General features: G+C 36.3%; 2 protein-coding genes across 3 annotated transcripts; one reads left to right on the top strand and one right to left on the bottom strand.

The window, feature by feature from the left end:
* The first annotated feature begins 2,911 nt into the window (after positions 1–2,911).
* Positions 2,912–5,076, top strand: LOC106294842 (glucan endo-1,3-beta-glucosidase 11). Its single transcript, XM_013730518.1, has 3 exons — positions 2,912–3,199; positions 3,291–4,423; positions 4,788–5,076. Exons 1-3 carry the CDS (start codon positions 3,148–3,150, stop codon positions 4,857–4,859), a joined length of 1,257 nt encoding a protein of 418 aa, XP_013585972.1. The 5' UTR covers positions 2,912–3,147; the 3' UTR covers positions 4,860–5,076.
* A 101-nt stretch (positions 5,077–5,177) lies between these two features.
* LOC106294841 (putative ubiquitin carboxyl-terminal hydrolase 11) lies at positions 5,178–9,549 on the bottom strand. Of its 2 annotated transcripts, XM_013730516.1 has the most exons (14): positions 9,443–9,549; positions 9,269–9,355; positions 9,036–9,190; positions 8,705–8,893; positions 8,487–8,631; positions 8,357–8,416; positions 8,175–8,273; positions 7,733–8,095; positions 7,506–7,646; positions 7,273–7,443; positions 6,895–7,152; positions 6,651–6,805; positions 5,653–6,454; positions 5,178–5,565 (listed from the first exon to the last, which is right to left on the bottom strand). In XM_013730516.1, the coding sequence occupies exons 3-14, from the start codon at positions 9,173–9,175 to the stop codon at positions 5,419–5,421; spliced, it is 2,670 nt and encodes an 889-aa protein (XP_013585970.1). In that variant the 5' UTR covers positions 9,176–9,190; positions 9,269–9,355; positions 9,443–9,549; the 3' UTR covers positions 5,178–5,418. The 2 variants fall into 2 exon arrangements, with proteins under 2 accessions (XP_013585970.1, XP_013585971.1); XM_013730517.1 differs by lacking the exon at positions 9,269–9,355.
* Positions 9,550–11,344: the final 1,795 nt, after the last annotated feature.

Genomic DNA, 11,344 nt, shown 5'->3' with positions numbered 1-11,344 from the left:
GCCGATGGTAAAGAAGAACCAACTATCATGTTCGAGGATGAAGCATATTCTGCCCAAGATCTTCATCATCCACGGATTGCAGAAAATTGGAGAGATCCAATGGACCTTCAGTAATGTCCAAATCAGGGGGAGTAATACGTGTTGTACTTTTTTTCCTTCACCATGGTTTTATTTCATTGTGTTTTCCTGGTAAGGTTTTAATGAGGCAACATCCAAAGCGTATTACAAACCACTTCGGAGATGATCTTCCAAAGAGAAGTGTTATAAACCAAGGTCTGGTGGAAGCCTATATTCGAAGGCCCATATTCGAAGGCCCATATTCGAAGGCCCATATTCTTATGTCTTCGTATTTCCTAGCCCATATTGTATTAGGTTTTCATTCTTATGTAATTCCCTATATAAAAGCTCCTTATTGTCTAATAAATATACATACTTTCCCTTTATTTTCATAACAGTATAGGAAATTAAACAATAAATAGTTTTTTGGATCAAAAGATATTTAGTTGAATATATCAATAATTAAAAAAATTATATATTAAAACATAAGTCACAACCTTGATACATGTATGATTTTATAGAAAATGGATTTAATGGACCTATTCCTAGAAGGTTATGTTACTTTTAATCTTTATTCTTATCATTTAAATGTTGGACCTACAAAAAAATTTTATTGGACTATCAATAATTAGATTTAAAGAATAGATGATCCATTGGATTTATAAATAGTATAAATTAAATGGATATAATTTAATATTGTAATACTATACCTCCGTATATTAAATATTTAAATATTTGTCGATGTCAACTTTTAAAATTATAATTTTTTTTTTTTAAATAACAAAAATCATATTATCTAACGATGATTAATTTTTACTACCTTAAACCAATGAAATTTTTTTTAAACTATATAGTTTATTTTAAAAAATTAAACACAAACTAAATGTTTATTTATTTACTCGATAATATAAATCTATGAAGCGAAAAAGTTAATTTTTTAAAAACTTTTTAAATTTGTGAAATGTTACAATATCTTTGAATATGACAATAAACAATATTTTACTAATCTTTATATATATAGTTACGATTTTAATAATGAAATAATAATCCAAAAATATATATATAGAAAAAGATACAAATACATGTGAAAATTTAAAACAATATAGTCAATGAAAAAATTTACCGTAAATTTATTATGTTTTAAAATTGATTGACATATATATATTATAATATATACCAATTTAGAATTGAAAATAAAATATTTACATAAAATAAATGAAAACAAAAATCTGCGCGGTTGTGGACATCAAGATCTAGTTATAGTTTAAAAATAATCTCTTGGCAGTGTCCTGTAAATAACTAAATATTGTTAAAATAGGAAGACACCTCAAAAAACTATATATACCACATAAACTTTCCGTTATAAAAGGCATATTGTTATGTAGTTTTTGAGTTGAACCTATGACCATCTTCAATGTATTCTCCTATTTTTACCTCTAAAATAGAGCATCTCTAAAATAGAGATGAATTTCTCTCCAATGTATTTCTATATTTTTGCCTCTATAAAAGAATATTTTCAAAAGATTCTATTTTAATTTTACAAAAGATACATTTTGTTTATAAAAGTTGATAACTAACCCTATTTATTTTTAATTTTTAAAATAGTTTCATAAACTTATGAATTTTTTTAAACTATAGTTTTGTTAAAAGATTATTATGTAAATAAAAAATGTTATTATACTCCTACAAAAGCTGTATTTCTTTATAAATATAATTATTTTGGTTACAACTATAAAAATTTGAAAATTAAAAGATTATTTTGAAAATAAAAAAGTATGACTCTATAAATAGTGGAAAAAATAGCAATCTCTATTTTGGAGATGAAAATAGAGATGAAATAGAGTACTTTTACCTTAATTATAACATATAGAGTTGAAAATAGCTAAGAGTCGGAGATGCTTTAACGAAAGGCTGAAAGCTGTAAAAGTGTAAAGGCGACAACTAGCTAGCTACATTCATCCAAGAAAGCTAAGATAAGAATATGTTCCTTACCCAATAGACCAACATATATTATCCGAATGTCACAAACACCAAATGAAAATTGTTATTTAAGTCTAAGATTATTTCTTTCATAAATTAAATTAGGTACTTTCTGTTAGAAAATTAAATTATGAGTATGGAGCCGACCCTTGGCGGTGCAAAGTGCAAACGCCACGCAAAGTCAGATCATGAGAGAAAAAGAAGAGCAGATCAGAGCCGTTGAGCTTATAAACGATGGACATTCTCATAAAAACCTTTGTCAGTTTCCCCAAAAAGAAATGTATAAAAAATGTATTTTCAGGGATTTCAATCAGTGAGAGCATCATTATTGGTGCAACGGAGAGAAAGAAATTCCTTTATTTTGTTTTTTTTTTATGTGCTAGTTGGATAATAAGGGACGGTCTTTAATTAGAGATTTTTCACTTCTTTTTTTTTTTCGGTTTCCACTCTCCTTCTCTAAGAGATGCTTTAAGGGACTTCCAATAATGATGCTCTGAGTAAATCGGCAAAAAAAAATCAGTGAATGAGTCGCCATGTGAAGCTTGTTTTCTTGGTTTTTCTATTTGATTTTGCTTCTCTCTAGATCATTCGCTGTATATGTAAAAATTGTCTTGTCAAAGCAAGTTTTTAAACAAACTATAAAATTAAATTTTTGAAAATGGAGGATGGATTATGATGATTTAAAATGACACCTGCAAATTTATTAATAGTTACTTTAGTTTCATATTTACTCTTCATTCTTTTAGATTGTAACTCCTTGTCTTTAACACGCTTGGATCTTCTCTTCAGTTCACTTATTATTTCCTTACTGTTTCGAATTACTATTAATTTTTAAAAAATATATATAGGCAAACTACATCGAGATTCCCTCCTTAGATGGCCGACGTAAAAAAATATCTCAAATCAAAAATTTAATAATTAAAAGTAATAACGAATCATATATCAACATCACACAACCTCAGCTTCCGGCGTTCTCTGTCCCACCACTTTTAATAGACACAAAACTCCACTCTGCAATAAGTCTCCGTCGTGTCGATTCCACTCTATCACCACTTCTCCTCCTCTTCGCCGGTCTCCACCACCGGCATTCCTGGATTCCGCCGCATTAAAATGGAGCTTAAAAGCTTCCACCGCTCTTCTTCCCTCTTATTCCTCCTCTCAGGTTCAAAATCTTATTACAGCTTCCTTCTTTATCATCGTGAGTGTTTATTTGTCACAGTTTATTAACACTTTAACCTCAATGTGGTACACAGTGGTGATGATTTCCCCGGTGATGGTGACTTCAATCGGAGTAAACTATGGTCAAATCGGAGATAACCTCCCATCACCGGAAGAAGTAGTTCCACTAGTGAAATCAATAGGAGCAACCAAAGTGAAACTCTACGATGCAAACCCAGAGATCCTCAAAGCATTCTCCGGCACCGGCGTAGAGTTCATCGTCGGACTCGGCAACGAGTACCTCTCCAAAATGAAAGATCCTTCCAAAGCCTTAACATGGATCAAACAAAACGTCACTCCATTTCTACCGGCGACGAACATCACCTGCATCACCATCGGTAACGAGATCTTAGCTCTCAACGACTCTTCCCTCACCGACAGTCTCCTCCCGGCGATGCAAGGGGTCCACTCCGCTTTAGTAACCGCCGGACTCTCCGATCAAATCGCCGTCACCACCGCACATTCTCTCGCCATCCTCCAAACATCGTTCCCTCCTTCCGCCGGAGAGTTTTCACCAGGTGTAATAGATTACCTCAAGCCGATCCTCGAGTTTCACCGGAAGACAGACTCTCCGTTCTTGATCAACGCCTACCCTTTCTTCGCTTACAAAGGAAGCCCTAAAGAGATCCCTCTCGACTTCGTCCTCTTCCAACAGAACCAAGGAGTCGTGGATCCGACCACCGGTTTCCACTACGACAACATGCTGTTCGCGCAGATCGACGCCGTCTACTCTGCTTTAGCGGCGGCGGGATATAAAACCCTTAAAGTGCAGATATCGGAGACGGGGTGGCCGTCGAAAGGAGACGACGACGAGTTCGGAGCCACGCCGGAGAATGCGAAGAGGTACAATGGAAACTTGATTAAGCTTATGAAGAATGAAAAGACCAAAACGCCCCTACGACCGAACAACGATCTTATCATCTACGTGTTTGCATTGTTCAACGAGAACATGAAACCTGGTCCGACCTCGGAGAGGAACTACGGTCTGTTTAAACCTGACGGGACTCAGGCTTACTCGCTTGGGTTCACTCTAAACGATGTCGTAAAAGGTGGTAGTGGCGGTGGTAATAGTAGTAGCAATGGAGGAGGAAAAACACCAGTTTTACCGATGACGCCGGTGGCTCCAGATAATGCATCGACCGGTTATTTGGCAATTTCGTCAGCTCCAGTAAGATTCTTCGCATTTTCATTTTCGTTAAAGTTGCCATATTTTTTAGTTTTGGTTGAGTAAAGTGAAAGATTCGAACCTTTTCAACCTTACGTTACAACTTTGTCATGCGCTCATAATTATTCCATTTTCGTAGTTCTTTTTTGAAAATGGTTAATAGGCGATTTTAGGATGGGATTTTCTTTTTACATTTCATTTTGCTTGAACAATGCTCTAAAATGGACAGACGTGATGATACTGAACTTGTTAATATTCAGATAACATATGTGATGATACCAATGCTAGAGACCGTTACTCTCTTTTAACTTTGCGTGTTTAATGAATCTAGTGATAAAGTGCTTTAATGTGTTACCGTTTGTTGCAGGGGAAAAGAAAAGGGAAAGAGGCAGTATTGTCAATGGTGGTGATCATGTTATTGGCCCGACACTTACTTTGATTACACGAAAACAGAGTTTAACTTATAAAAGAGGTTAATTAAAGAGTGCAAAATCTGTTTTTGCACTCTTCGAAACTCATACCATTGGAGCTTATTTTCACGGCTATTTTTTTCTTTCATCTATTATTATATTTATGTTAGAAATTCATTTTGTCACCTTATGTAATTTACTTTTTATATTCCCAATCAATAATACTCTTATTATGCTAATGTTAGTGATGATCACATTCGGTGTCCAATAAAATCACAATAGTTAAAAAGCATTCTCTTTTAGTTCTTGTATAGCCAAGACAGAAGAGGTTTCTTGTCCTTCCTCAGTAAAACATAAGCTATTCAGACCAAATCATCTGCTGAAACAATTAACTTAGTAGTAATTAGTTAAAAAAGGTAAGAACAACAATATGCCAATTCTCCCCCGCCTTAGATACTTGTATAATCTGTTTGCCCAAAAATTTTCTAATCAATCTTAAAGAATCTAAACTCTTTTTTTAATGAATGAATCTTGAGAAAAGCAGCAACCGTTGTCATGAATCCTGAAGAATGAAAAGCTTTTCTTCAACTAATCTTCATCCATATATGATGACGCTGATTCACTTTTCACTCTTTGATAGAACAAAACATATGCAGCCGAAGTCTTGATCTCGGATTCATCTACAGGTGAAACACGGCTGTCATCAAAGTCGTACCATTTGTTCTCATCCATCAGCTGCAGAAAGGAACAGCACCACGCATTTGTCATTATTATACTCATAGGAAATGAAAAATAAATATAAAAAATAAGATGGCACAAAACCTTAGCGCAAGCAGTGTAGTGACCACCTCCCATACCACCGTAATGATTGCTAACCGCGTACAGTTCGTAAAGACACGACTGACCATCTTTATTCATCACGTACTTGCTTAGATCCAGATCATGAATCGGGAAATTCACGAGCGTATCAATCTTATTCTTCAAGAATCTGCTGTACGTGAACCGCTTGAGGTGGACCACAAGAATTTCTGGCAGCTTCCACAAGTCGAGCTTCTTCTTTGCTTGTCTGTGTTCTTTGCAACCAGGACAGTACCACATGTCCTCTGGTCCGAGAGGCTCTTCTGCTATAAAGGCTTCCAAGCACGAAAACAAAGAAACCTCTTTCTTTGGCTTCTTCACAAAGAGACTAGGTTTATAAACCTCAGGTAGATCAACATCCAAGGAGCTCGAATCATATTTTTCATGCTCTTTCTCGCTCCACTTGACTACAACCTTTGTAGCACTACAAGGATTCGCAACAAAACCGGGTTCAAGTGGCTTCAGACTGCTGGAATAGGTTTCTGTAAAGAAGACGTTGAAAGATAACTCTCCATCACCACCTGCATTATCCTCCTCTATTTCAGTGTCTTTAGGTGATGAGATTCCAGATGTTTCAACAGCAACATCTGGAATGTGACCGTTTTCCTCTCCAACATGAACAGTAGATGATGATGAATGAGTCCGGTGTAGAGGTGACAGCAATCCAGATATAATTGCATCAATATCACTTTTACTAAGTGGTTCTGTGTTGACATAAGTAACAAGGGGGATTCCAAAATACTTTGTGTCTCTGCCAATAACAAACCTGTAAAATTTGAAAGCTACAATCCATTAGAAGCTCCAACTCAAGACCGAAAAAGAATGATATAGTAAAAACACCCCTTCGTTTCATTTTAAGTATCGTTTTAAATTTATGCATATGGATTAAGAAAACATTTAACTTTGTATACTTTCTAAATAAAAAACATCATATCACAGGAGTAGAAAGAAAGCAAGATTACTTTTTCTGCTCCCAATGAAGAATTTCAAGTTTGGCTTTGCCTGGTCCTCTGTGCATCTGGTTGAACCGATACGCCACAATACGATCGTTGTCTTTTATCTCACTCAGAGGCTCCAGGGGTTTGTCAAGATATTTAAACACCTTGTGAGAAAACACCTGAGAGAGAGAAAATCCAACGTTTTAGATGTCTTTTTTTTGTTCTTACATGTTAAGCACAGCGTAAAGGGGTCGTGAAAAATCATTACATCTGCAAATAAAAGGCTTTCATCATCTTTCAAGCCGCAAGCAGCTCCTACTGCATTGCTTAGATCTCTCAAAGAACCATCTTTGGGAACTGTTACTGTGTACGGCGTCAAAAGACGGTCACTGTCGCCGTAAAACACTGCAACTGTCATTGATCGAGTGCGACTTGTTGGCAGCGGCAAAGTTAAGTACATGAAGGGATCAAAGGTGATTGAGATTTTTCCACAATCTGGACAGACCAGCGTTGACTTGTATTGTCCCTGTAAGTAAAAAACACATACAAGCATATAAGTAAACAACAGACAGAGAAGGGGCAGAAACTTCAAACACATTTAGAAGCGAAAGAGGTTACAAAAAAGAGGCAAGGAAGGATTGCTTACTTGGCAGACATCAACAATGACGGAATCATTACGAGCCTTGTGATATTTCCACATTTCTTCGGCAACTTCATCATCTGGACGACCATCAGAATCTTTAGATTCAATGTAAGGCTTTTGTTTAACCTTGTTCAAATCTTCATGAAGCCCATCCAACAGGAAAGATAGCATTTCCTGTAAACAAAAGAGTTAAGAAATTTGTTTCTCAACATACTCTCTCTTATTTGTCAACTTACTTGAGAATCATGCTGATTATAACCACTGAACTGCGGTGCAAATCGACCCAGCTTTGTCTTAAAGGAGCGGGGCGCAACTGTATTTTGTCCGGATGACCACAGTTTCCTCAAAAGTTCACCAAACTCAACCGCAAGCTCACCCTGCATTACATATACAGATTCGTTTTAAACAACTTTTCACATTGGAAAGAATATAAACAGAGAGAGACCAATTCAAGTTAGCTTACTCTCATTCCCAAAGGATTATCTTCATTTATGTCACCGCTGTAATCTTTCAAGAAGTAATCAACAATAGGAGGGGTATGGGCCAAACACTGAAGAGTGCTATTCATGAAACACGTGTTTCCAAGATTCTGCAATCCTACCAAGCCTCTCTTGTCTCTTTTCCCAAAACCACTCGAGGAACCACCATCATCTTTGAAAGGGTTTTTCCAGAGGCTAAACATGGAACCGTTGGAGTGACCATTCGATACGGTCCCCTCGCTAAGCATAGTATTCGTCGTAGGCTCTACAAGTACGATAGCTAACTCATTTCCCGTCGAGCTCATGTCATGTTGAGATGACGCAGACCCATCAACTTCAAGAAGAATCTGCATGGAATACATACATCAGTGCCAAACAAAGAAACAATCTTCACCATCAAAAGCTGTCATGAACCAAGACACTTACATCCTGGTCTATCTGTAGGCAAGATTCCTCCAAGGTTTTTTCAGATGAAGGATCCAAGAGTACGCTTTTATTCTTCTGGAAGTAATCCCAGATGCGAGCCTGCTTATACACATCATCAAACAGTTGAATATATCATATCATCCTATACAAGGAAGAAGAGAAAAAGGTTTCGAGCAGAAGACCTTTTCTTTTGATACCCCTCTTGCAGCACAAACCGTCTCAAAAAGTTGACCTACAGAAGCCTGTAACGTCAACAGAATCCATATCAGAAGGGAACAAAAGAACTCTAACAAAACACTTGACAGCACATACCTGCTTGCTCAACCTTATGATGGAACTGCTTCCGTCTCTGCTGTCTGTCAACTTAAGGCAGAGTGGGTAAACCTCAACGCTATAGCTCTTACTATGAAACCCCTGAGAGATCAACTTCCTCTCTATTGGAGGACCTCCTTTATACCTGAAAAAGATATACAAGTATGACAAAACCGGACGTTTCTTATTTATGTAGGACAGAGGAAACAATCAGTCACCATTCGACGAGCTTTTTCCAAACTTGTTCAGGAACTAGAACGTAGTCAACAGCATCCTCCAGATTCTTAAGAAGCTGCGGATCACTAGCGTCACTTTCGCTATCAATAATATCATGATTGTCAATTGGTCCGGGCCTAGTAACTTCTGAAGCCTCTTGACTAACACACCTCTTCCAGCTTGTATACCACCTGAAATAACCGATTAAGCCTCAAAACACATCCAAAAACTTGTGAAACCAAACACACATTGTCTAGTTTCCAACAAAGCTTATACACAATCAATCTGACGAGAGATGGCAATGCAATAAGAGAATCATTCATTCGTTGTTACCTGTTTGAGATGACGAAGTACAAGTTGCCCTCTTTCAATTGATCCTCAGCTTCGCTCATCAGCTCCGTCACAATACGTCTCTCTTCCTCGAGAGTGCACGGAAAGTCACAACCCATTGATTCGGAGTCAGAGTTTGTCATCTTAATCGAATCACACTACACAATACAATAGATTAAAGATCACGATTCAATAGCTAAACACGGGATTGAGGATCAATGATTGTGTCAACGTACGGTGGAATCGGAAGAAGAAAATGAAGAAGAATAGGAGAAGATTCGAGAAATTGATGGAAACCCGAATCCGGAGAAACACTTTTTCCTCTGTTACAACAAGATTTGACAGGAAAGATATATAAGGAGATGTGTAAGGGAACCCTAGATCGAAGGAAGGAGACAAAAAGACCAGACCGCGTTGGAGAGAAATCGGCAAAGATAGGGAGAAGAAGACTTGTGGTCAGATTCACGATCCCTTTTATGCCCTTTCCTCTTCTCCAGTAAACAACGCCCAATCCCTAGCGCCATTCTTTCATTCCTCTCTTTATTTATATATATATATATATTATTTTATTTATTTATATTATATGTTGGTTATTTATTTTCTTTTTAATTTTTTAAAAATATTTGTGTGTATTTCAGTATTTATCTTGGATTTTTAACTAGTCTTGAATGGAATTATAAACGCTTTGGGGATTATATTCCTTTTCCTTAACGAGTTTATATTGGTGAAGCAACATAGATTATATGACAAAGAAGGTAAGGTATATTATATATTTTTTGCCTTTTCCTCTGAGTTATTTTTTTAGAAATTCCTTAGAATAACATTTTTTAAGTTTTTGTCACAAAAACGGGCTTCAATGAGAAAAATGACCAAAAGAAGTTTTATTAAAAGGTAAAAGTACATTTTCACCCTATGGTTAACTAATTTAGACTTATGGTTTAGAGTTAAGGGGTGAGGTTTTGGAAATAGAGTTTCAAATTTTAAAAAATAAATATTAAAATTTTCAAAATAAAAAAGGGCTATTTTGGTCATTTTTTGGACTATTTTTGTGATAAAAACTTTAAAAAAGCTATTTGAGAGAATTGTCCTTTTTGTGTAATTTTAGTTCATCGTCTAGAAAATTCACATGTTTTCAGTAAATTATTCACTACAAGAAAACACAAGTTCAGCGAGGAAATTTAACGAGAAAAAGTAATCCTCGTAAATTTACGTCGACTTTACGAGAAACTTGCGAGGAAATTTAACGAGGAAATATAAAATCAGCGTTATTTCCTCGTAAAATAACGACGAAATCATTTCGTCGTAAAGTCGATGTTTACGAGTATTTTACGAGGAAAAACTATTTCCTCGTAAATACGACGTAAACTTTGCGTGGTATTTACGAGGTAATAGTTTACGTGTATTTAGCGAGGAAATTTTGAATCCACCAATTTTGTAGTTGTAACACGTTTTTTTTCGGGCACCGAACTAAATTTCGTCGTAAATTCGTAGGAAAATTACCCTTGGGTGAGCGGTGTTGCATCAAGCAGATTCAACACCGCTCGCCCAAGAAAGTGGTAAGATGTTCTGTCCTTGTCGGAAATGCAACAATTCGAAACTGGCAAACCGTGAAAATGTTTGGAAGCATTTAATAAATAGAGGTTTCACGGCAAATTACTATATCTGGTTTCAACATGGAGAAGGTTTTAATTATGATCAGAATGAAGCTAGTAGTAGTAATAGCAATTTTCAGGAAAAAGAACCGGTTGATCATCATTTGCATAATGAACATAGTTACCATCAGGAGGAGATGGTAGATTATGATAGGGTTCATGATATGGTAGCTGATGCATTCGTAGCTCATGATGAAGAACCTAATATAGATGCAAAAAAGTTTTACGAAATGTTAAGCGCGGCGAATCAACCACTTTACAGTGGTTGTGGAGAAGGTCTCTCTAAATTGTCGTTAGCTGCTAGAATGATGAATATTAAAACTGATCACAATCTACCTGAAAGTTGCATGAACGAATGGGCGGACTTGTTTAAAGAGTATTTGCCGGAAGACGATGTGTCTGCTGATTCTTATTATGAGATTCAGAAACTGGTTTATAGTCTTGGGTTGCCTTCGGAGATGATAGATGTTTGCATCGACAACTGCATGATCTATTGGGGAGATGATGAGAAGCTAGAAGAATGTCGATTCTGCAAGAAGCCACGATTCAAGCCGCAAGGACGGGGACATAATAGGGTACCGTACCAAAGGATGTTATACCTACCAATTACAGACAGATTGAAAAGATTGTATCAATCAGAGCAGACTGCTGGAAAGATGA

The sequence above is a fragment of the Brassica oleracea genome, chromosome C5 (genome assembly GCF_000695525.1).
Source record: "Brassica oleracea var. oleracea cultivar TO1000 chromosome C5, BOL, whole genome shotgun sequence".
NCBI classification, from domain to species: domain Eukaryota; kingdom Viridiplantae; phylum Streptophyta; class Magnoliopsida; order Brassicales; family Brassicaceae; genus Brassica; species Brassica oleracea.
The sequence above is the reverse complement of the archived record's forward strand: the minus strand, read 5'-3'. Positions and strand labels throughout refer to the sequence as shown.